The sequence below is a fragment of the Lepidochelys kempii genome, chromosome 1 (genome assembly GCF_965140265.1).
Source record: "Lepidochelys kempii isolate rLepKem1 chromosome 1, rLepKem1.hap2, whole genome shotgun sequence".
NCBI classification, from domain to species: domain Eukaryota; kingdom Metazoa; phylum Chordata; order Testudines; family Cheloniidae; genus Lepidochelys; species Lepidochelys kempii.
Genome location: NC_133256.1, coordinates 62,234,493 through 62,255,562, shown reverse-complemented (window position 1 = coordinate 62,255,562; position 21,070 = coordinate 62,234,493). Strand labels below are relative to the sequence as shown.

General features: G+C 43.7%; 1 protein-coding gene across 1 annotated transcript in view; it reads left to right on the top strand.

The window, feature by feature from the left end:
- The first annotated feature begins 238 nt into the window (after nt 1–238).
- Nucleotides 239–21,070, top strand: part of RGCC (regulator of cell cycle) — a 38,417-nt gene continuing 17,585 nt past the window's right edge. Inside the window, exons 1-2 of the mRNA XM_073324603.1 lie at nt 239–736; nt 1,364–1,597. Of these exons, the coding sequence (XP_073180704.1) occupies nt 655–736; nt 1,364–1,597 (316 nt within the window). The 5' untranslated portion in view covers nt 239–654. The remainder of the gene's footprint in view (nt 737–1,363; nt 1,598–21,070) is intronic.

Here is a 21,070-nt window from a genome sequence, read left to right as displayed (position 1 = left end):
TCCTGCTGCAGCCTCATGTTGCTTTCGGGTAGTAAAAGGAAGCAAGACAGGTCTTCTACTTTGTAGCACAGGGTTGTAGCCCAGGCACTTGATTTGCTGTTAGGAAGCTGTGCCCACAAACCACACTCATTCAGACTCCGCTCAGGCAGTGCCTGTCTGCTCCGGACGTCCGTGCGTTGCCCCACTCCCCCGGGAGCTTTGTTTTTCTAACAGCACGTTGTCCCCAGCCAGCAAACACCTCCCACCCAGCACTGCAGCGTGCTTCGCTGGTGGGACCTTGATGGCATTTTGCTGGGGGAGGCCGGTACAGACCGTCTCTCTGCGGGGGACGCAGGAGGGAACCCCTGCCGCGCACGGACACGTGTAGCCCGGCGTTCCGGGGAGCAACGCCCGTACCCCCGCGTCAGGGAGGCTGGCTTGGGGGTGCTCGGAGCTCCCGCCAGTGAGAGGCCCCGGCCCGGAGCTCTCTGGGACCGGCTGCGGAGGCAGGGGGATAATCCAGCCCCGCCGGCGGGCCGCGTCCTTCCCACTTCGCCGCCCCAGCGCGATAGCGGCAGCAGGGCGCTGCCGTGCCCCCTCCCACGCCCGCCTCCTTCCACGTTGCCGCTCCCCGGGGTACCGGCTAGAAGAGGCTCCGGCTGGGGCTGGCGGCAGATGCTGGCGGCACAAGGCGGCGGGGAGGGGCGGGAGCCTGCGGCCATGAAGTCCCCGCAAGCTAAGAGCGCGGCCGGCAAAGGTGAGCGCGGCCGGCCCGGACACTCGGCTGCAGCCCCCTCGCGAGAGCCGCCGTCGGGCGGGGAGGAGGCGGCCGGCGCCGGGCTGCGGGGTCGGTGCCCTTCGCCTCCCGCCCCCAGGCCAGGCTGTCACAGGGGCCGGGCGGCGGGGTGCGCTCAGCGGTGCAAACCCCCGTTAGTGCCGGGAGCAGAGGCGGCCAGGACCCGACCCCGGCCCGGCCAGCGACCGAGGCTCGGCTGCTGCCGGCTCCCTCCCTTTGCTACGGTCTCTCCGCTCTCGGGGGGGGCCGGTCTCGCCGCGGGGGGGGGTACGGCGGGGGTGGGGCCGGTCTCGCTGGGGGGAAACGGGGGTGCAGGGGCGCTGGAACAATGTGTGTGTGGGGGGGGGGTGCTGAGAGCCATGTAAACCCTGCGTATGATGGAAACCACTTCAAGCCGGGGGTGCTGCAGCCCCCTCGCTAGCCCTAGTCCCAGCGCCTCTGGGGGGGTGTCGGCGGGGGGGGCTCAGTCTCTCTCTGGGGGGACAGGGGGGTGTCGCTGCGGGAGGGGTGGCTCGGTCTCCCTCTTGTGCTCCAGCCCTGCTCTCCGAGGGCCCGGGGGGGTTTAAGGGTGTCCGTGTTTCTCGTTAGGCTCCGGTGACGGTCTCCCTCGCGCTCTCCCGTGCGGCCCGGGCTCGGGCCCTGCCGCCCTGCGGGCGGATGCCGGGGAGCTGGCGGAGGTGCTGGGCGAGTTCGATGCCGTGATCGAGGACTTCTCCTCGCCCGTCAGCAAGCGCCACTTCCAGTACGAGGAGCACCTGGCGCGGATGAAGCGGCGGAGCAGCGCCAGCGTTAGCGACAGCAGCGGCATGAGCGGCTCGGAGAGTGAGACACCCCCGCCCTTGCCCTGCCCTCCCGCACGCTTCCCTTTCCCCCGTCCCCTCCCTCCTGCGCAGCGGGCACGGGCAGCCGGCCCCCAGTTAGAGTCTCCTGCACCGCATCTGCGTGCAGTTCAGTGTTGCTCTGGCTAGCAAACCAGTTGTTTCACAGCTTATTCCTGGGGGAGGACCTTTCAGAGCTGACAGGTAAAAATAGCTTTGACTTCTAGACACTTGACAGCTCTCCCCACCCATCACAAAGCAAAACACTGCTTGGCTTTTTTTTTTTTCCTTCTGTCCTTGTATTTTGGTGTCTGGAACTTAGGTCTTTTCAGTAGCATTTGGGGAGACATTGTACCAGTTTCTATGATCTAAACTAAATGTACATTTCTTAAGAAACGGGTCTTAGTGTTACAAAAGGCAGAGATTATCTAGCACTTTTTATACTGTTTACTTTTGTCCCCTGCTTGCCACAAATTAAAAGTATTATGCATTTAATTGTTCCGTCTTCTCCAAGCGTCCTGCATGTGACTCTCCTTTGTTCCTTCCATCAAACAGCTTGTTGAAGGTGGTCTGCAGAGAATGTTTTTTAATTAATTTGTGTCCTTTTCCCCCTTCCCCCCATCCTTTTATGATACATAAAGAAATCTGGAAAGATTTATGTTTTTAAAATAATTTTCTTATTTTTTCCCTCACAAATATCAAGAATGTCAAGTCTGGTCTTCTCTGGTTTTCTCATCTTGGAAGTCTCAGACATTTCTTGTTAATTCTCACACCTTAACTGATCAATCATAAAGATGCAGACAAGGACAGACGCCCTTTTCTCTTTTTTCTTTCTTTCTCCTCCTCTCCCCCTCCCAGCCCCCCCGGGTTTCCTTAATGTTGATGATTGCTGGGGAGAATCTTGCTATGCTATACAAAAGTGAAAAGTCAAAGAGAATCACAATGGTACTTGGGGTGGATAAGGTCAGAGACTGGAAAATAAGGTGTCAGAGAAGGAAGAGTTCCCAGCTGGCTGGTAGAAGACTATAGAGGCACTCGATTTTTTTTAGAAGCCCAAGAAAACTCTAGTCCATTCTAGCAGGAAGACTCCTGATGACCTCATCATCTTGTAGCTAACTAAATATTTACTAAACAAGAATGTTGTATTAAAAGTATTTTCACAAGAGGTTTATAGAAATACTGGAAACCACTTCCTCCTCTCCCTTCAGTGAATGGTGCTGTTTTCTAGTTTTGGAGGTTGCTGTTTTAAAGATAATTTAAATCACAAGTTCCAGTTTGAGGCAAAACGTTATTTGCAGAGTGCAGAAAAAGTGCTAGTTGTACAAAGGAGTATTAAATTTAATACTGATAGCATACATACAAGCAAAAGATATGGAATCAAGAATGTCCAAAAGCAAGGTAATTGAGAAATAAAGTTTAGCATACATTTGTTAGTGCTGTGATTTTTGTTCAGATTTCTTTAAAAAATTATATTTTGGTGGTTGTTTGTCAAGGAGAGTGTACCAAAATTAATAGTAATTAGGAGGACTGAAAGAACCTGCTTTTCCATTAAAAAGCCATGGAATCAATCTTTAAGTTGTCATAAGTAAATTTAAAAAAAAAATCATACAACCAAAACCTATTTTTCTAAATTGCTAACTTCCTCTCCTCAAAAAAATTCTATAGAATTTGCCTTATAAAAACTTTCTGATTTTCAGTGATTTCTAGTAATGAAACTGTTTCTTTCACTAAAATGGTAAATTGTGACCAGATACTTAACCTAATTAATATTAACAACAAAGGGGAAGGAACACAAGTCAAAATAGGGAAAGAATGGGTTAAAGACTATTTAGACAAGTCAGTTGTAGTCATGTTGTCAGAACCTGATTAAATGAATCCTAGGGTACTTGAGGAACTAGCTGACACGGCTGTTACTCTGAATCTTGGAACTGTTAGTGATTCTCTTTAAGAAAACATGGAGCATGGGGGAGGTCCCAAGAGGACGGGAGAAGGGCAAACATAGTACCTGTCTTTAAAAAGGGGGTGCAGGGTGGGGAACCAGTCAGCCTAATGTCAACACCTGGAAAGATACTGGAACAAATGATTAAACAATCAATTTGTAAGCACCTAGAGGATAATGGGTTATAACAGTGGTTCTCAAACTTTTGTAATGGTGGCCCCTTTCACCTTTGAGTGTGACCCTCCCCCCCCTTATAAATTAAAACTCTTTTTTTTTTTAATATTTAACACCATTATAAATGCTGGAGGCAAAATGGGATTTAGGGTGGAGGTTGACAGCTTGTGACCCCCTGTGTAAGAACCTTGTGACCCTCTAAGGGGTCTTAACCCCCAATTTGAGATCCCCTGGGTTAAATTAATAGCCAACATGAATTTGTCAAGAAAAAATCATGCCAAACCAACTTAATTCCCTTCTTTGACAGGGTTACTGGCCTTGTGGATGGGGGGGAAGCTGTAAATGTTACATATCTTGATTTTAGTAAGGCTTTTGACACAGTCCCACATGACAATCTCACAAGCAAACTAGGGAAATGAGGTCTAGGTGAAATTACTATAAGGTGGGATCAAAACTAGTTGAAAGACTGTACTTGGAGTAGTAATCAATGGTTTGCTGACAAATCAGGGAGCATATCTAGTGGAATTGTACAGGGTCTGTTACTACTCGGTATTGTCATTAACATCCGATAACGAGTGGAGAGTATGCTTATATAATTTGTGATAATACCAAGCTGGGAGGGGTTGGAAGCACTTTGAAGGACAGGATTAGAATTCAAAATGACCTTGGCAAGTTGCAGAATTGGTCTGAAATCTACAAGATTAAATTCAATAAAGACAAGTGCAACGTATTACACTTAAGTAGAAAAAAAATCAAATAGAGAGCTACAAAATGGGGAATAATTGGCTAGGTAGCAGTACTGAAGAAAAGGATCTGGGGCTTATAGCAGACACAAACTGAATATGAGTCAACAATGTGATGCAGTTGCAAAAAAGGCTAATATCATTCTGGGGTATATTAGCAAGTGTCTTGTATGTAAGACACGTGAGCTAATTGTCCTGTCCTTGGCACTGGTGAGGCCTCTGCTGGAGTACTGTGTACAGTTCTGGAAACCGCAGTTTAAGAAAGACATGAATGAATTTGAGAGTCCAGAAGAAAGCAACAAAAATAATAAAAAGTTTAGAAAACTTGACCTGGGAGGAAAGGTTAAAAAAACTGGACGTGTTTAGTCTTGAGAAAAGAAGACAGAGGGACCTGATAAATCTTCAAATACATTAAGGGCTGTTATAAAGAGGATGATCAATTGTTTTCCATGTCCACTGAAGATAGGACAAGAAGTAATGCGCTTAATTTTCAGAAAGAGAGAGTTAGGTTAGATATTAGGATAAAACTTTCTAATGATAAGGATAGTTAAGCTTGCCAGGGAGATTGTAGAATCCCCATTTTGAAGGTTTTTAAGAACAGGTTCCACAAATACCTGTAAGAGATGATTTAGTTATATTCCTCAGTGCAGGGGGCTGGACTAGATGACCTCTTGTGCTCCTCTCCAGTTCTACATTTCAATGATTCATTCATGCTTTGCATTATCAGTTTGTCAATATGATAGTTTTGTATATGAGTTTGTTTTTATTTAACACTTTAAAATGTTAGCAATATATTCTTCATAACAGTTAGGCTATTGGTTATATTATAAAGGTATTTCTTTCAATCAGTGGGTGTAGGGTGTAGATATTGCTGATGGGACACTTAAAATACATATAGATTACCACAATGATTTCATATACTTCCATTTGTATTAAAGCATCAGATCTGAGCTGTATATACTGCACTCTCTCTCTCGCTTTCTTTTTTTAAGCTGCTGAAGTCTGTGTGTAGTTTGTTCTATAAGCCTGTGACTACTTCTGAGTCTTCTGGCAATAGTTTCCCATCCTTAATAACAATGGTACAGTTCCACCATTAATAGTCATAGTAGGAGCCCTACTTTAGACAAAGTTTCTGAAGTCTCCAGCATTTTGAATACAATGTAATCTAACTATGTTCTGATCAAATTTAAAAGACCCCAGTGTTAAAACACTGGTAGCTCATAGCGGCAGGAGCCTTGTCCACACTAGCATTCTCACTATTTTTACTACCCATTAAATACCCCAGTGCTAGAGTTAAGCTAACTTTGGTACAAAAAATTAGTTAAATGTTATTTAATTTTTTTCATTAATCTTTAATCCGTAAAAAAAAAAAAAAATTCTCCACCATTTTCAGATTTATTGCAAGCCTGTAGTCAGGTAGTTCAGTTTACTTAGAGACCTGTCTATACTGGTATGTCCTGCCTGGATTATTTTTCCTTGACTCTCTAATCTAGTTCTCGTAAAAATACTCAGCAAAACTTGCTTCTCTTTCTGAAGACATCATTTAATATAGTAAATCCCTCTCCAAACCTCCCTGTACCATTTTGGTGAAATCAGAGACAAATGGCAGTTTTTAATAAAGACGGTCTTTCATAATCAGAGAGAGGCTCAAATATCAGATGTAAAGATAAATCCAGTTACACTCCCCTTGTCTTTCATAACTCCTCTTACTATGTGTGTTACTTTCCAAGCTATTTCTATTCAAACACAGGCTTCTTCCCTCAGCCCAGCTTCTCGTCCAAATTAATCTTTTAGTGAGGTTGTAGTGACCTCACTATTCCCGTGGCAACACTTGCGTTAAATGTAGCTGGGCTGTGTGGGGACAAATTCTTAAAACACAAATCTGCAACAACAGCAAAAGAAATGCTGACTGTTCTTTCTGAAAACTGCTTTTGCTGAAAAGTGTAATTCATATAAACTCCCTCATCTTCATAAATCTGTCAATTCCACAGCCATTACTGTGTGTATAAGAGCTACAGGATCATGTTTTTATGGTGTGATCCTACAAGTGCTTGTTATGGGCCATTGTACCACGAATAAGGTTAAGATTTTGTCACAGTTATTTTTAGTAAAACTCCAAGACAGGTTGCAGGCAATAAACAAAAATTCACAGAAGCCTGCGACCTGTCCATGACTTTTACTAAAAATAATGGGGAGCAGGGGGGAGCCCAACATAGCTGACAGCTGCAGGGCTCGCAGCTCATAGCTCTGGGGTTCCCGCCAACTGCTAAGAGTTGCGCAGCCCCTGCTGCCCACAGTGGCTGATGGCTCCAGCCCCAAGGCACGGGGCTGAAGCAGAGAATGTCACAGAGATCTCTGAAAGTCACAGAATCCATGACCTCTGTGACAAAATCTTATCCTTATCCATGAACCACAGTTGGCTTACACCAAGATATAAGCAAGAGGGCCACTGATTTTTGTGTACTTTGGTTTTGGGGTGCCCAACATGAGACATCTTGGGCTGATTGTCAAAGGTGCTGAGCCACTACAAGACTCAGCACGCACAGGCTGGGCATACCAAAGCTGAGCTATCCAAAATCAGTGGTACTTCTCAAAAATTGTGAGTCTATTAGTAAGTGTTTGCTAGGGTCAGGCTCAAAGATGGAAAAAGACACAATGTAGTTACAGCAATTTTTGCACTATTGATCTACTTTAACATTCAATGTACCTGGCAACAAGTATCCTCCTCTGAAAACTACTGTTTTGTAGTAGGGTGTGCAAATCCCTTCCTCTTTCTAGAGCTTCTGCCAGCAGGATAAGCCACTTTCCTTTTGTAAAAGCTTGCATTTCAGCTCTTACCCATAATGTCTTGCTAAGACAGAAAGCAATCCTTTACACATTGCTTCTGTCTGAAAAGTCCCCTTTTAAGGAAATGGACACCAAAGGGGCTAATTGAAGATCTTATACCGTATACGGGAGGCTTCTTGAAAACTTTAGAATTAGAGTCCAAAGATACTTCCCTGTCTAGAAAATTCTCCCATTTTGTGATCTTTGTCATGGTACTTTAGATAGTATGGTCTTTGGCACAAGGTTTGTCTCTAACTATGACTATGTACGGAACTTAGAACAATGGACTCTAGAGTCTACTATAATACAAAGAATTCTGACCTGAATAAACATTAATCAAGATCTTAGGCCTGGATCCACAAAGGGACTTAGGCACATAAAGTCCCAGTTTTAACTTAATTGGTTAGTCTCTAAGGTGCCACAAGTACTCCTTTTCTTTTTGCGAATACAGACTAACACGGCTGTTACTCTGAAATGAGTCTGTGCTGGCATTCATTACACATCTGGTGGCTTAGTGTCGTGTCAAAACTCAATTCTTTATTCCCCATAGTAATAAAGGGGACAAATATTGACTAGTTGCTGAACTACTGGGATAAATAGTGCCTACATGTTTCGGCTGAAGCCCTCAGTGGGGTCAAAGTACAAGTATAAAAGCTCCAGGCATTAGGTGGTAGTTCTTGTAAAGTTGGTACTTACAGTAAAACTTCTAAGGCCAGGTCTACCCTACAGACTTTTTTCAGCATAACTCTGTTGGTCATGGGTAGGATGATACGTATCTGTGACTGATATAGCTGCGCCAGCAATAGCTCCTAGTGTATCATAGAATCATAGAATATCAGGGTTGGAAGGGACCTCAGGAGGTCATCTAGTCCAACCCCCTGCTCGAAGCAGGACTGATCCCTGACTAAATCATCACAGCCAGGGCTTTGTCAAGCCTGACCTTAAAAACTTCTAAGGAAGGAGATTCTACCACCTCCCTAGGTAACGCATTCCAGTGTTTCACCACCCTCCTAGTGAAAAAGTTTTTCCTAATATCCAACCTAAACCTCCCCCACTGCAACTTGAGACCATTACTCCTCGTTCTGTCATCTGCTATCACTGAGAATAGTCTAGAACCATCCTCTCTGGAACCACCTCTCAGGTAGTTGAAAGCAGCTATCAAATCCACCCTCATTCTTCTCTTCTGCAGACTAAACAATCCCAGTTCCCTCAGCCTCTCCTCATAAGTCATGTGTTCCAGACCCGGAATCATTTTTGTTGCCCTTCGCTGGACTCTCTCCAATTTATCCACATCCTTCTTGTAGTGTGGGGCCCAAAACTGGACACAGTACTCCAGATGAGGCCTCACCAATGTCGAATAGAGGGGGATGATCACGTCCCTCGATCTGCTCGCTATGCCCCTACTTATACATCCCAAAATGCCATTGGCCTTCTTGGCAACAAGGGCACACTGTTGACTCATATCCAGCTTCTCGTCCACTGTCACCCCTAGGTCCTTTTCCACAGAACTGCTGCCTAGCCATTCGGTCCCTAATCTGTAGCTGTGCATTGGGTTCTTCCGTCCTAAGTGCAGGACCCTGCACTTATCCTTATTGAACCTCATCAGATTTCTTTTGACCCAATCCTCCAATTTGTCTGGGTCCCTCTGTATCCTATCCCTGCCCTCCAGCGTATCTACCACTCCTCCCAGTTTAGTATCATCCGCAAATTTGCTGAGAGTGCAATCCACACCATCCTCCAGATCATTTATGAAGAGATTGAACAAAACTGGCACCAGGACCTACCCCTGGGGCACTCCACTTGACACCGGCTGCCAACTAGACATGGAGCCATTGATCACTACCCGTTGAGCCCGACAATCTAGCCAACTTTCTACCCACCTTATAGTGCATTCATCCAGCCCATACTTCTTTAACTTGCTGACAAGAATACTGTGGGAGACCGTGTCAAAAGCTTTGCTAAAGTCAAGAAACAATACATCCACTGCTTTCCCTTCATCCACAGAACCAGTAATCTCATCATAGAAGGCGATTAGATTAGTCAGGCATGACCTTCCCTTGGTGAATCCATGCTGACTGTTCCTGATCACTTTCCTCTCATGTAAGTGCTTCAGGATTGATTCTTTGAGGACCTTCTCCATGATTTTTCTGGGGACTGAGGTGAGGCAGACTGGCCTGTAGTTCCCAGGATCTTCCTCCTTCCCTTTTTTAAAGATTGGCACTACATTGGCCTTTTTCCAGTCATCCGGGACTTCCCCCGTTCGCCACGAGTTTTCAAAGATAATGGCCAATAGTACTTGTGTAGATCCAGTTATACTAATAGAACTGCTTTTTTGGCTGGTATCTGGTATAGTTTGTTTCATATCGTGGTTGGGTGGGAGTGGAATAAACTATGCTGGCAAAAACACAATTTGGCTGGTATAAGCTGCATCCACACTAAGAGTTCTTTGCCAGTACAGTACACCACTATTGCTATATAGGCAAAATCTAGTGCAGACCTTGCCTCTCTCTCCTTTCATTTTGCTTCTTTAAAGTCTTGACCTTAATTAGGAGCTTGAGAATAGAAATGTTTCACCATAACTATAGCATTTTATGCACCAAAAAAACAAAACACTTTTTACAATATAAACCATAATCCGCTATCCCGCTCTGGCTACAATGTTGTAACTTGATATCATTCTTGACTTAGGGAGTAAACTTCTTTGTCAATCAACTTTTAGCTTTCAAAATCAAATCCCACTCATGCTTCTGTAGCTTTATTTATTTTATCATTTTAAACCCAGTTAATAATGCTGTATTCATCATGAAAAGCCAGCATTCATTAGCAATCCTGCAGTAACAAACCAGTATGTGGATATGGTGGAGAAAAATATTCTAAAGAAATAGTTTGTTGCCTCAAACCTACAACAAGATATTACAATCAGCAGAGAGCAATAAAATGACTAATGAAAAATACCTTATCACTTCTGGGTTTGTTCTGCCCTGCACTTGCCCTTCCTGCATACCACTTTCTTTTACTTTCACTATTTTTGCTCTAGGAAAAAGAATCATCATTAAACAAGAGAAGGTTTAAAGTAAAAATACTGCCTCACAACTATCAAGATTGATGGGGACTATATGGGAAACATGTAATGAGAAACCATGATACACACTAAAAATTGCAGCTACTGGTTTCCCATGATCCCTTCCTGGTATCTTCCAGCCAAAGAGTTAAAGGAGATTTGGAGCACTTCAAATCTTGAAGCCCAGGTTGTGCAAGCTGTCTCAGGCTGTGCCTCCCACCTTTTTTTATTTTGTTTTGTTTTTTTTTGTTTTGTTTAGAGTGTCAGCAAGTGGAGCAGAAGGCTGATAGAGTAAACAATGCTGTAAAGTGTGAGCACGTTTATGTCCAAAGTAAATAGTGCTCTCTCTGGTTGTGACAGCTCTATTTATTTCTTCCAAGACTTTTAACATTCATTTTTTAACTGCAGCATTAGAACTATTTAAGTATTTGACTTCTTGATTTTTTTTAAATGGACTTCTAGAGCAGTGCTATTCAGAGTGGTGGTCCACGGCATTGGCTGCCGGTCTGCGCGCACATTGGAAAAAAAATTGCCGGCCCCCCACATCAGATAGCTTGAGAAGAAGAAGTGATCTAGAGCACTTAATGTTAGGTAGGAGTTGAGCTGTGCAATCTGTGAGTAAAAGTTCCGAGCCTTTGAAGAATAATAAATATATGATTTAAAGAGGCTTTAAAATGAAGCTTTAAAATTTCCCCTGTGAAAACTTTAGGGATGAGATTTTCAAAAATGTTCAGTGTTGGTAAAAAGTCCCCTTGATTTCAATGGGAGCAACACTAGGCCAACACTAAACACTTTTGGAAAATCTTGCCCTAAGTTGCGTCTTCTAGAATACTATGATGAATATTTTATTAAAATATTCGCATATATCATTGCCTGTTTTAAAAGGGAAGGTCTGAAGATTTCCTTTTTCAGCTAATTACTATCCAGAAAGTTTCAATTGTTTAGCTCATGGAAATATTGTATATTTCTATGGCCTTGCAGTGGGTTTTATGCTTTGAGGTTTAACGTTGTTCTGGGACAGCAAAGGCCAGTGAGAACCATGAATTATTTCACCAAAGTACAACCCACCCATCTTTACTCCAAACCCTTCATTTTGTAGCTATTTCTTCATCCTATTCTAAGTATATCAACTGAACAGACTGACTTGGGTTCAGCTGGCAGCTTTATAAAATGGCAAAGGCTTTTACCGGGTTACTACTTAAAAGATAGTCTCTCAGGGATCATAATGTAACAAACACTGGTTTGCCAGAGGAATAAAACTAGAAAGCCATAATAATAATAATAATTAATAATTTAGTGATAAGACTGATGTCACAGCTAGGAGTGTGTGGCATGGGTAGGGGCATCCATGTGCTAGAACTTCGACATCAGCCTCTAGCTAGTGGGTATCAGGATGCGTTGGGCGTGTTGCTTCTAGGATGGTGGTGATGGTGGTGAGGATTTTAAGGCTTACATCCTTTCTGGAGTGTGTCTTTTGAACGATGCACAAAATACACAAACTGCCCTGGACAGGATGTTTAGAGGAGGGCAAAGATTGACGCTTCATTGTCCCAGCCATTTCTCTATCCTACATCCAGACTAAACCAAGGCTGATATTTCATAACATAAAAATAATACATAACAAATAGAAGAAATGGGAAGTTGATTGTAATAAATATAAATCAGAAGCTTAGAATTGTAGAAAGTTTATAAGAGAAGCAAAGGGACACAAGGACAAATCTATGGCCTGCAGAGTGAAGGATCGTAAGGAGTTAAGTATATTATGAACAAAAAAAATCGTAACAATGGTATTGGTCCATTACTAGATGGAAATGGTAGAGTCATCAATAATAACGCAGAAAAGGCTGAAGTGATCAATAAATTTTTCTGTTCTGTATTTGGGGGAAAAAACAGATGATATATCATATGATTATGATAACACCTTTTCCATTCCCTACTATCTCAGGAGGATGTTAAATAGTAGCTACTAAAATTGGACATTTTTAAATCAGAAGGACCAGGTAACTTATCTGAACAAGAGTTTTAAGGGAGCTGCCTGATGAGCTGGCCGGATTCTACTGTTGATTTTTAATAAGTCTTAGCACACTGGGGAAGTTGCACAAAACTGGAAGAAAGCTAGTGTGCCAACATTTTAAAAGGGTAAATGGGATGACACAGGTTAATTATAGGCCTGTCAGTCTGACATCAGTCCAAGGCAAGAGAATGGAGTGGCTGATATGGGACTCAATTAATAAAGAATTAAAGGAGGGTAATATAATTAATGCCAATCAACATGGGTTTATGAAAAATAGATCTTGTCAAACTAACTTGATATCTTTTTTTCATTGAGATTACAAGTTTGGTTGATAACGGTAATAGTGTTGATGTAATATACCCAGACTTCTCTACTGCATTTGACTTGGTACACATGACATTTTTATTAATTTTACACAATTCTAGATTTTTAACATGGCACACATTAAATGGATTAAAAACTGGCTAACTGATGGGTCTCAAAATGTAATTGTGGACAGGGAATCATTATCAAGCAGTGTGTTTCCAGCAGGCTGCTGTATGGATCGGTTCTTGGCCCTAGGCTATTTAGCATTTTTATCATTGACATGGGAGAACACATAAAATCATCACTGATAAAGTTTGAAGATGATACAAAAATTGGTGGAGTCATAAATAATGAAAAGGACAGGTCACTGTTGCAGGGATATCTGGTAAACTGGGTGCAAACAAACATGTGTTTTTAATACGATCAAATATAAATGTATACATCTAGGAACAAAGAATGTAGGCCATATTTAAGGGATGGGGACCCTATCCTAAGGAGTAGGGACTCTGTAAAAGATTTGGAGGTTATCGTGGATAATCAGCTGAACATGAGCTCTGTGTGATGCTGTGGGCAGAAGGACTAATGCAATCCTTGGATACTGTAGTGGAGTGTACTAGACCTTTTAAGAATAAAGGGGTCCAGAAGGCCCCATTCCAGGTCTTGGAATGAACAAAAGTCCAGAAAATAGCATGGTCGTGGAAGAGAGGAAGCTGTCTTGGGGATTTATGAGTTGGATCCTGGGTGGGAGGTGGAGGGCAGGGGGCAGAAACCCCAGGACACTGTTCCTTTAAGGGCCCAGGATCAGGAGCCATGTAGTGTAGGGTGGAGCAGGGCTCCCCTCTCTTCCAGCCAGTCGAAAGGAGCTCTGTGGGGGAGTGCAGTATATAGACTGTCTTCTTCCTCAGAACAAGGGAGACCCTGACAGGAGAAGGAAGCCAAACCAAATGGGCTGAGCTCCAGTGAAAAAGTGCTAGGACTTGTGGCTTTAGGTGGAGCAGACTGACAGAGGAAGAGCTCTGGGTGTAACAGCAGAACCAGAGCTAAGTATGAACTGTTGAATTACATAAGAATGGCCATCTGGGGTCAGACCAATGGTCCATCTAGCTCAGTATCCTGTCTTCCAACAGTGGCTGATGCCAGATGCTTCAGGGGGATGAACAGAACACGGCAATTATTGAGTGATCCATCCCATCATTCAGTCTCAGCCTCTGGCAGTCAGAGACTTAGGGACATCCAGAGCATGGGGTTGCATCACTGACCACCTTGGCTGGTAGCCACTGATGGATCTATCCTCCATGAACTTATCTAATTATATTTTGTACCAGTTATACTTTTGGCTTTCGTAACATCCCTGGCAATGAATTCCACGCTGTGTTGTGTGAAGTACTTCCTTTTGTTTGTTTTAAACCTGCTTCCTATTAATTTCTTTGGGTGACCCTTGGTTCTTGTGTTATGTGAAGGGGTAAATAACACTTACTTTCTTCACACTGTTCATGCTTTTATAGACCTCTATCATATCCCCCCTTAGTCTTCTCTTTTCCAAGCTGAAAAGTCCCAGTCTTTTTAATCTCTCTTCATATGAAAACTATTCCATATCCTTAATCATTTCTGTGACCCTTCTCTGTACCTCTTCCAATTCCAGTACATCTTTTTTGAGATGGGGTGACCAGAACTGCACACGTTCAAGGTGTGGGCATACCATGGATTTATATAGTGTGATATTTTCTGTCTTATTCTCTATCCCTTTCCTAATGATTCCTAACATTGTTAGCTTTTTGACTGCCAGTGCACCTTGAGCAGATATTTTCAGAGAATTATCCACAGTGACTCCAAGAGCTCTTTCTTGAGTGGTAACTGCTAATTTAGACCCAAGCATTTTGTATGTATATTTGGGATTGTTTTCCAATGTTTTTTTACTTTGCATTTATCAACATTGAATTTCATCTGCCATTTTATTGCCCAGTCACCTAGTTTTGTGAGATCCCTTTGTAACTCTTCACAGTCTGCTTTGGACTTAACTATTTTGAGTGGTTTTGTACCATCTGCAAACTTTGCCACCTCACTGTTTATTCCTTTTTCCAGATCATTTATGAATATAATATATTGAACAGCATTGGTTCCAGTACAGATCTGTGAGGGATTCTGCTACTTACCTCTCTCCACTGTGAAAATTGACCATTTATTCCTCTCCCTTGTTTCCTATCTTTTAACCAGTTACTATCCATGAGAGGACCTTCCCTTTTATCCAATGACAGCTTATTTTGCTTAAGAACCTTTGGTAAGGGACTATGTCAAATGCTTTCTGAAAGTCCAAATACACTGTATCCACTAGATCACTCTTTTCCACATGTTTGTAGACCCCCTTAAAGAATTCTAGTAGAATTCTGAGTATGAACTTGATTTTGGGGAGTCCTTGAGGAGTGTTTGGATTATTTTGCGATTAAGGACTCTGAAGACTGTGTGAACTCTATTTGATGTTAAACCATCCCCAGTGAGGGGTGCTGTGAGCCACAACAGAAACTGTGGGAAATGCTTAAGGGGCCTGCAAGAGGAGGCTAACAAGGTCAGGATGCCTGCAAAGTGATTGTGACAGATCTCTGGGTACCCAGGACTGTGGGTCACCTTGTTAGTCCCTGCCCCAACATGAGGGATTAGTAACAGGGTATCAGCCCCCTAACACCACCAGCCTTTCAGCCACTCAAGCGCTCTCCATTGGGCTATGCTAGTCATGTCTATGCCTTGTGGGTTAACAAGAGCTTTCTGTAGATACCTTACATGATACCTCCTGTGGATAAATACTCTGCAAGCCATGTTTGGTGTAGTGAGTTTGTCATGTCTGAGACAAAATTGTTTACAAAGAACAGGGGACCCTTTGCCAAGGGGTCTCTGTGTCACAGTGACCAGTGCTCAGTAAGTGGCTATTCTGCTATAGATACATAAACAGAGGAATCCCAAGTAGGAGTAGAGAGGTTATTTTACCTCTGTGTTTGGCACTGGTGTGACTGCTGCTGGAATACCTTGTCCAGTTCTGGTGTCCACAATTCAAGAAGGGTGTTGAAAAATAGGAGAAGGTTCAGAAAAGAGTCACAAGAATGATTAAAGGAATTAGAAAATATGCCTGATAGGAGCTCAGTGTATTTAGCTTAACAAAGAGAAGGTTAGGGAGTGACTTGATTATAGTTTAAACTAAGCATCTATATGGGGAACAAATATGTCATCATGGGCTCTTCAGTCTAGCAGAGAAAGATGTAAAACACAGTCCAATGGTTAGAAGGTGAAGTTAGACAAATTCAGGCTGAAAATAACAGTGAAAGTAACTGACCATTGGAAGGTTTCAGAGTAACAGCTGTGTTAGCCTGTATTTGCAAAAAGAAAAGGAGTGCTTGTGGCACCTTAGAGACTAACCAATTTATTTATAATTTATAAATAAATTGGTTAGTCTCTAAGGTGCCACAAGCACTCCTTTTCTTTTGACCATTGGAACAATTTACCAGGGAGTGTAGTGGATTCTCCATCACTGACCATTTGTAAATCAAAATTGGATGTTTTTCTCAAAGCTATGCTCTAGGAATTATTTTGGGAAAGTTGTTATACAGGAGGTCAGACTAGACGGTCACAATGGTCACAATTCTGACCTTGGAATCTGAATCAACACAAGTGAGTATTAGAAGTATTCTTTTAACAATGCTTTGCCTAAAATGGCTAGGATGGTTTTTAAGGTAGGAGAAATGTACTCCTCTGGCCAATAACTTGATTTTCCATCAGTGAATAGGCAAGTGTAATTTCGCCTATTGAGAATGATAAAACTTGAACTCTTTAAATGGAGAAACAAACCATGATAGTACTTGAGATAACTGGAGGATGACCATTCCATTTTGTGGCAACTTTTTAGGTTTAAAATTTTTTGCTTTTGCTCTGCTTGGGAATAAAAACAAAACCCTTCAAAGGTTTCTGCAAAATCTCTCTCTTTGCACTGGACCTCAAACTCTTAAAGCTTTGTAGAAACCAATACATCTCCATGAAACAGCATATTTTAGTGAAAATGTTCCAACTAGCTCTAGTTAGTAACCATTACAGAATGGGTTGTCAGTACTTTGACTGCTTGGAAAATGGGAAGAGAGAAAACCACAGTAATTGTTTTATAATTTATCAATCAAAGAGGGTTGTTAAAAATTCAGATCAGTATATACTTATAAAGAAAAATAATTGTGTGAATAGCCCTAGATCAATTTACAAACTACTAATGCTATTGCTAAATTAAAGCTTGCTTAATTTATTTAAGTTGCCCTTGTAAGTATTCAGCAAAAGGGGCATGTTATTCGATCTAGTTACCTATAAACTGAACAGAAGCTTGTGAGTTGACATGCTTTAATCCCTGGTTTGAAATATAGCATCCTCTATCATTGTATGTGGTGAAAAGGGTACTACAATGAGGACTGTTTGAAAAATACATATCTCATTCAATTCAGCTGGTTCTAAAAGCTTTAAAACAGAAAATTGCTTGAAATTAGTTATGTTCTTTCCAATTATAGTGTACTGAAAGGATTGGTATTTAGGCATTCTTCTTCACCAGTGTGTCAATGGACAAGACTCTTGGCCTCAGCGCTGTTTATATGAAGTGCTGTGAGTTGTTTTACTTTATTATAATGCCGGTGTTTATGCTGCCATAGTTAAAGTTGTCTGTATCTTCCATTGTTAATATCCTATTCATGGGGCACATAACTCGGCTATAAAGATGTTGTTTTAGTTGAAACTTGGTCTACAGGCTGTTCTCAGGAGGAAACATGTAATGTTTTTAAATGTGACTTACAATCTATTGGGCCTTACTTGATGTACAGTACACCACCAGGAAGACTCACATAATTAGAGGAGCAATGTCAATTGGAATGTTTTTTAGATTAGATAACTTTAAAAAGGTGTCGGATGGACCACCTTTTAAATGGTGCATTTAGAATTTCGCTGCAAGCATCTCAGAACTCTTCTCTAATCACAGCTGTGACATTTCAAGTGGATTGCATTTGATTTGGCAAAGGTGGGGTGGAAGTATAGGAGTGAAGAAGTCAAACTGGAATCATAAAAGAGGGCTAGAGATGAGCAACCCTTTTGAAGTGAAGGCTCTGGGGATGATCCAGGATCGAGAGGAATTTTTACTTCAGCTCCTGCGAGGCTCCAGTTTTAGGTGTGGCAGGTAATGCACTTCTGTGAGGGTCTCCCAGGCACAGTGAGTGTCTGGCCATTGCAGGAACTGACTCCTGGCAGGATAGGCACTGCTTGGAGCAGAGAGAGCCAGGCAAGCCCCTGGGCAGAGGGTATTATCCTCTAGCAGGAAGGAATATGCAGAAGAACATCATCTTTACTTTTTTTTAAACTGCAAAAGAAAATAATTATAAGTCTACTAGATGTGGGGGGGAGAATGCTCCCAGACAGGGAAGGAAAGTGAAGTTCTTTTCCTTTTTCTCTTTTCTTTTTAAACCAAAGGAATAAAATAAAACACTAGCCTGAGTACTTTTAGGGAGAACAAAGGTAACAAAACAAACACTACTTATGCTCATGACACAGATAAGGAAGGGACAACTGCTCATTCGTCAGAGGCCAAAGGTACACAGAAGAATTCTTATTCGAGTAGTGTCCCTATGGGTGCTCCACTTTAGGGGTCTGTGTGCCCCTGCACCTCTAATGGGAGATTTTTGGTAGCAGTGTCCCGTTGAGCTTGCGCATGTGCTCTCCCTCCCTCATGGTCTGCCTCGAGGCTATTTAGCACTGCATGGGCGAACCCCCCTCACTTCCTTCTCTATCGCCTTTGGCCTCTGACAGAACTGAGCAGTGTCCCTTCCTTATCATTTAAGCATACGTAGTGTTTGTTTTGTTACCTTTGTTCTCCCTAAAAGTACTCAGGCTAGTGTTTTGTTTTATTTTGTAAGCAGTGTCAGGATGAGCTCCACCCTGACATCTGGTGGTGAGGTGTGGCAAGTTGTGGAAAAGAACTTCAGGGGCTGATCTCATTTGCATAGGCACACCCACCACGCCTAGAATGAGACCATAGCTGCCCAAATGGTCACTTTGGCTGCTGTGGGATCCCCAGTGTCTCTGTTATTGGGGCAGGAAGAATAAATTGTTATTACCCTGATTATGGGAACTGTGCTTGGAACTGTACGTGGCCTTTTGTTATGATGGAGGGATTCACCATCAACTAAGTAGCACTCGCTAGGCAAGGGTCATGGGTTCCAAAACTGTGTGAATGGAGAGAGGCTGGGGACAAGTATTAATACTTGGTGGCATGGGCCTCTTGGTGAGGGCCTTACATGCTGATTGCACTTCCTCCTCTCTCCACTGTGGAATATCAGAGCTAATTTTGATTTCATTAGAAGTCTAGTTATAGGCTGCTGAGCTCACTTTGGGCTGACAGTGCACCAGCACTGGGGCTCCCCTACTATAAGCTGAATTCACCTAAGAGCTGAAATCACTGAGTGTTGTGTTAAGTAGTGGGGGAGCCTGAAGATATATTGTGGAGCAGGTTGCGGGACGGCTGGTGAAGCAGTTCGATGCGGAGCAGTGTGTGGATGGCAGGAGCTGCTTGTGGGCCGTGGAGCTGAGTGAAGGAGTTTGTGGGGCGGCTGGTGGAGCAGAGCAGAGCGCAGCTGAGCGAAGGAGTTCGTGGGGCGGCTGGTGGAGCGGAGCGGAGGAGTTCGTGGGGCGGCTGGCAGAGCGGAGCGCAGCTGAGCGAAGGAGTTTTGTGGGGCGGCTGGCGGAGCGGAGCGCCGCTATGGAGCTATGGGGCGGTCAGCTTCAGATCACGTAAGGTGCCTCTTACCCCCATTTCCACCCAGGTTGGGAGGTAAAGCTCCGCCGATAAACTTTCGAACTCTGGGGCTGCCCTGACCAGGGACAGAGACTTTTGGGACTTTGGGTGATTTGGGGTTGCTGGACTCAAGAACCAAAGGGAAAAGGGCATGCCCCAATTTGCCTGGGGTGGGGTTGTTTTGCTCATGGGTTGTGTTATGAATCCTGTTGGTGGTGTTTCCCCAACATAATGCCACATTGTTTCCCTCTGTTATTAAAAGACTTTTGCTACACTCAGACTATGTGCTTGCGAGAGGGGAAGTATTGCCTCTTGGAGGCGCCCAGCGGGGGTGGTATATATTTGTCCCAGGTCACTGGGTGGGGGCTCGAGCCGGTTTGCATTGTGTTATTGGAATGGAACCCCTAGATATTGAACCTGGCCCTTGTTGCTGCCAACTCTGACAGGCAGAAGGGTTACATTTTATTCCTTTGGTTTAAAAAGAAAAGAGAAAAAGGAAAAGAACTTCACTTGCCTTCCCTGTCTGGGGCATCTAGTAGACTTATAATTTTCTTTTTCAGTTTTTTTTTTTAAGAAGACAATGTTCTTCTGCATAGTCCTCCCTGCTAGAGGATGACACCCCCTGCCCAGGGGCTTGCCTGGCTCTCTGTGCTCCAAGCGGTGCCAGGAGTCAGTTCCTGCAATGGCCAGACACTCACAGGGCCTGGGAGACCCTCACAGAAGTGCTTTACCTGCCGCAGCTAAAACTGCAGCCTCACAGGAGCTGGGAGCTGAAGTAAAGATTCCTCCCTATAGAGAAAACACTTCAGTCTGCAGGGGACTCCGGTGGGCATTGACCTTCAAAAGTGGTGAAGAGGAGAAGAGAGAGAGAGAGAGAATCCCCCGGAAAGGCTCCTCCGAGCAACTAGCCAGTCAGAGGGGTGTTCCCCAGTGTGGCCATCTCGGCACCGATCCCGAGTACCTGGCCAGCCAGTGGGTCTCCCCAGAACGGGCACTGTTCCGCAGGAAGCTCTGGAAGCTGAAACCTGAGAAGGGGCTTCCTGCTGTGAGCTCTGCCCTGCTCTGAGCTCTGCTCTCCGCACTGACAAGGGGCTTCTGTGAGCTCTGTGCTGCTCGGAGTTCTATTCTGGGCAACTAATGCATGGAGAGGGCACAGTTACCGTACCATGTCTAAAAGAGCGACACAGAGAAGCCCTGCTGTCAGCTCTGCTTTGGCACCCAGACACCAGAGGCTTCCACCCTCATGCTCTGAGGCAACAGTACTGTCCCCTAAGGAGAAAGTTACCATACCATCTCTAAAAGAGTGGCATAGAGAAACCCTTTGGTACCAGATGCAACAAAACTCCCATCTAGGAAGTGTTCTGCACCTTCCCAACCATTGATACAGACTACAGACACTCCTCTGGGATTCTGGATGAGCCCATGGTAACACAGGTGCTCTGATACTCTGGAGACCTGTGGCCTCAGTACCCAGGGAGAGACCATTACCATACCATCTCTAAAAAAAGTGGCACCAACAAACTTTTTGTACTGGGTAAAACTCTCATTTAGGGAGTGCTCTGCCCAACTATCGGTACTGACAATGTACCACGGACCCTCCTAGAATCATAGAATC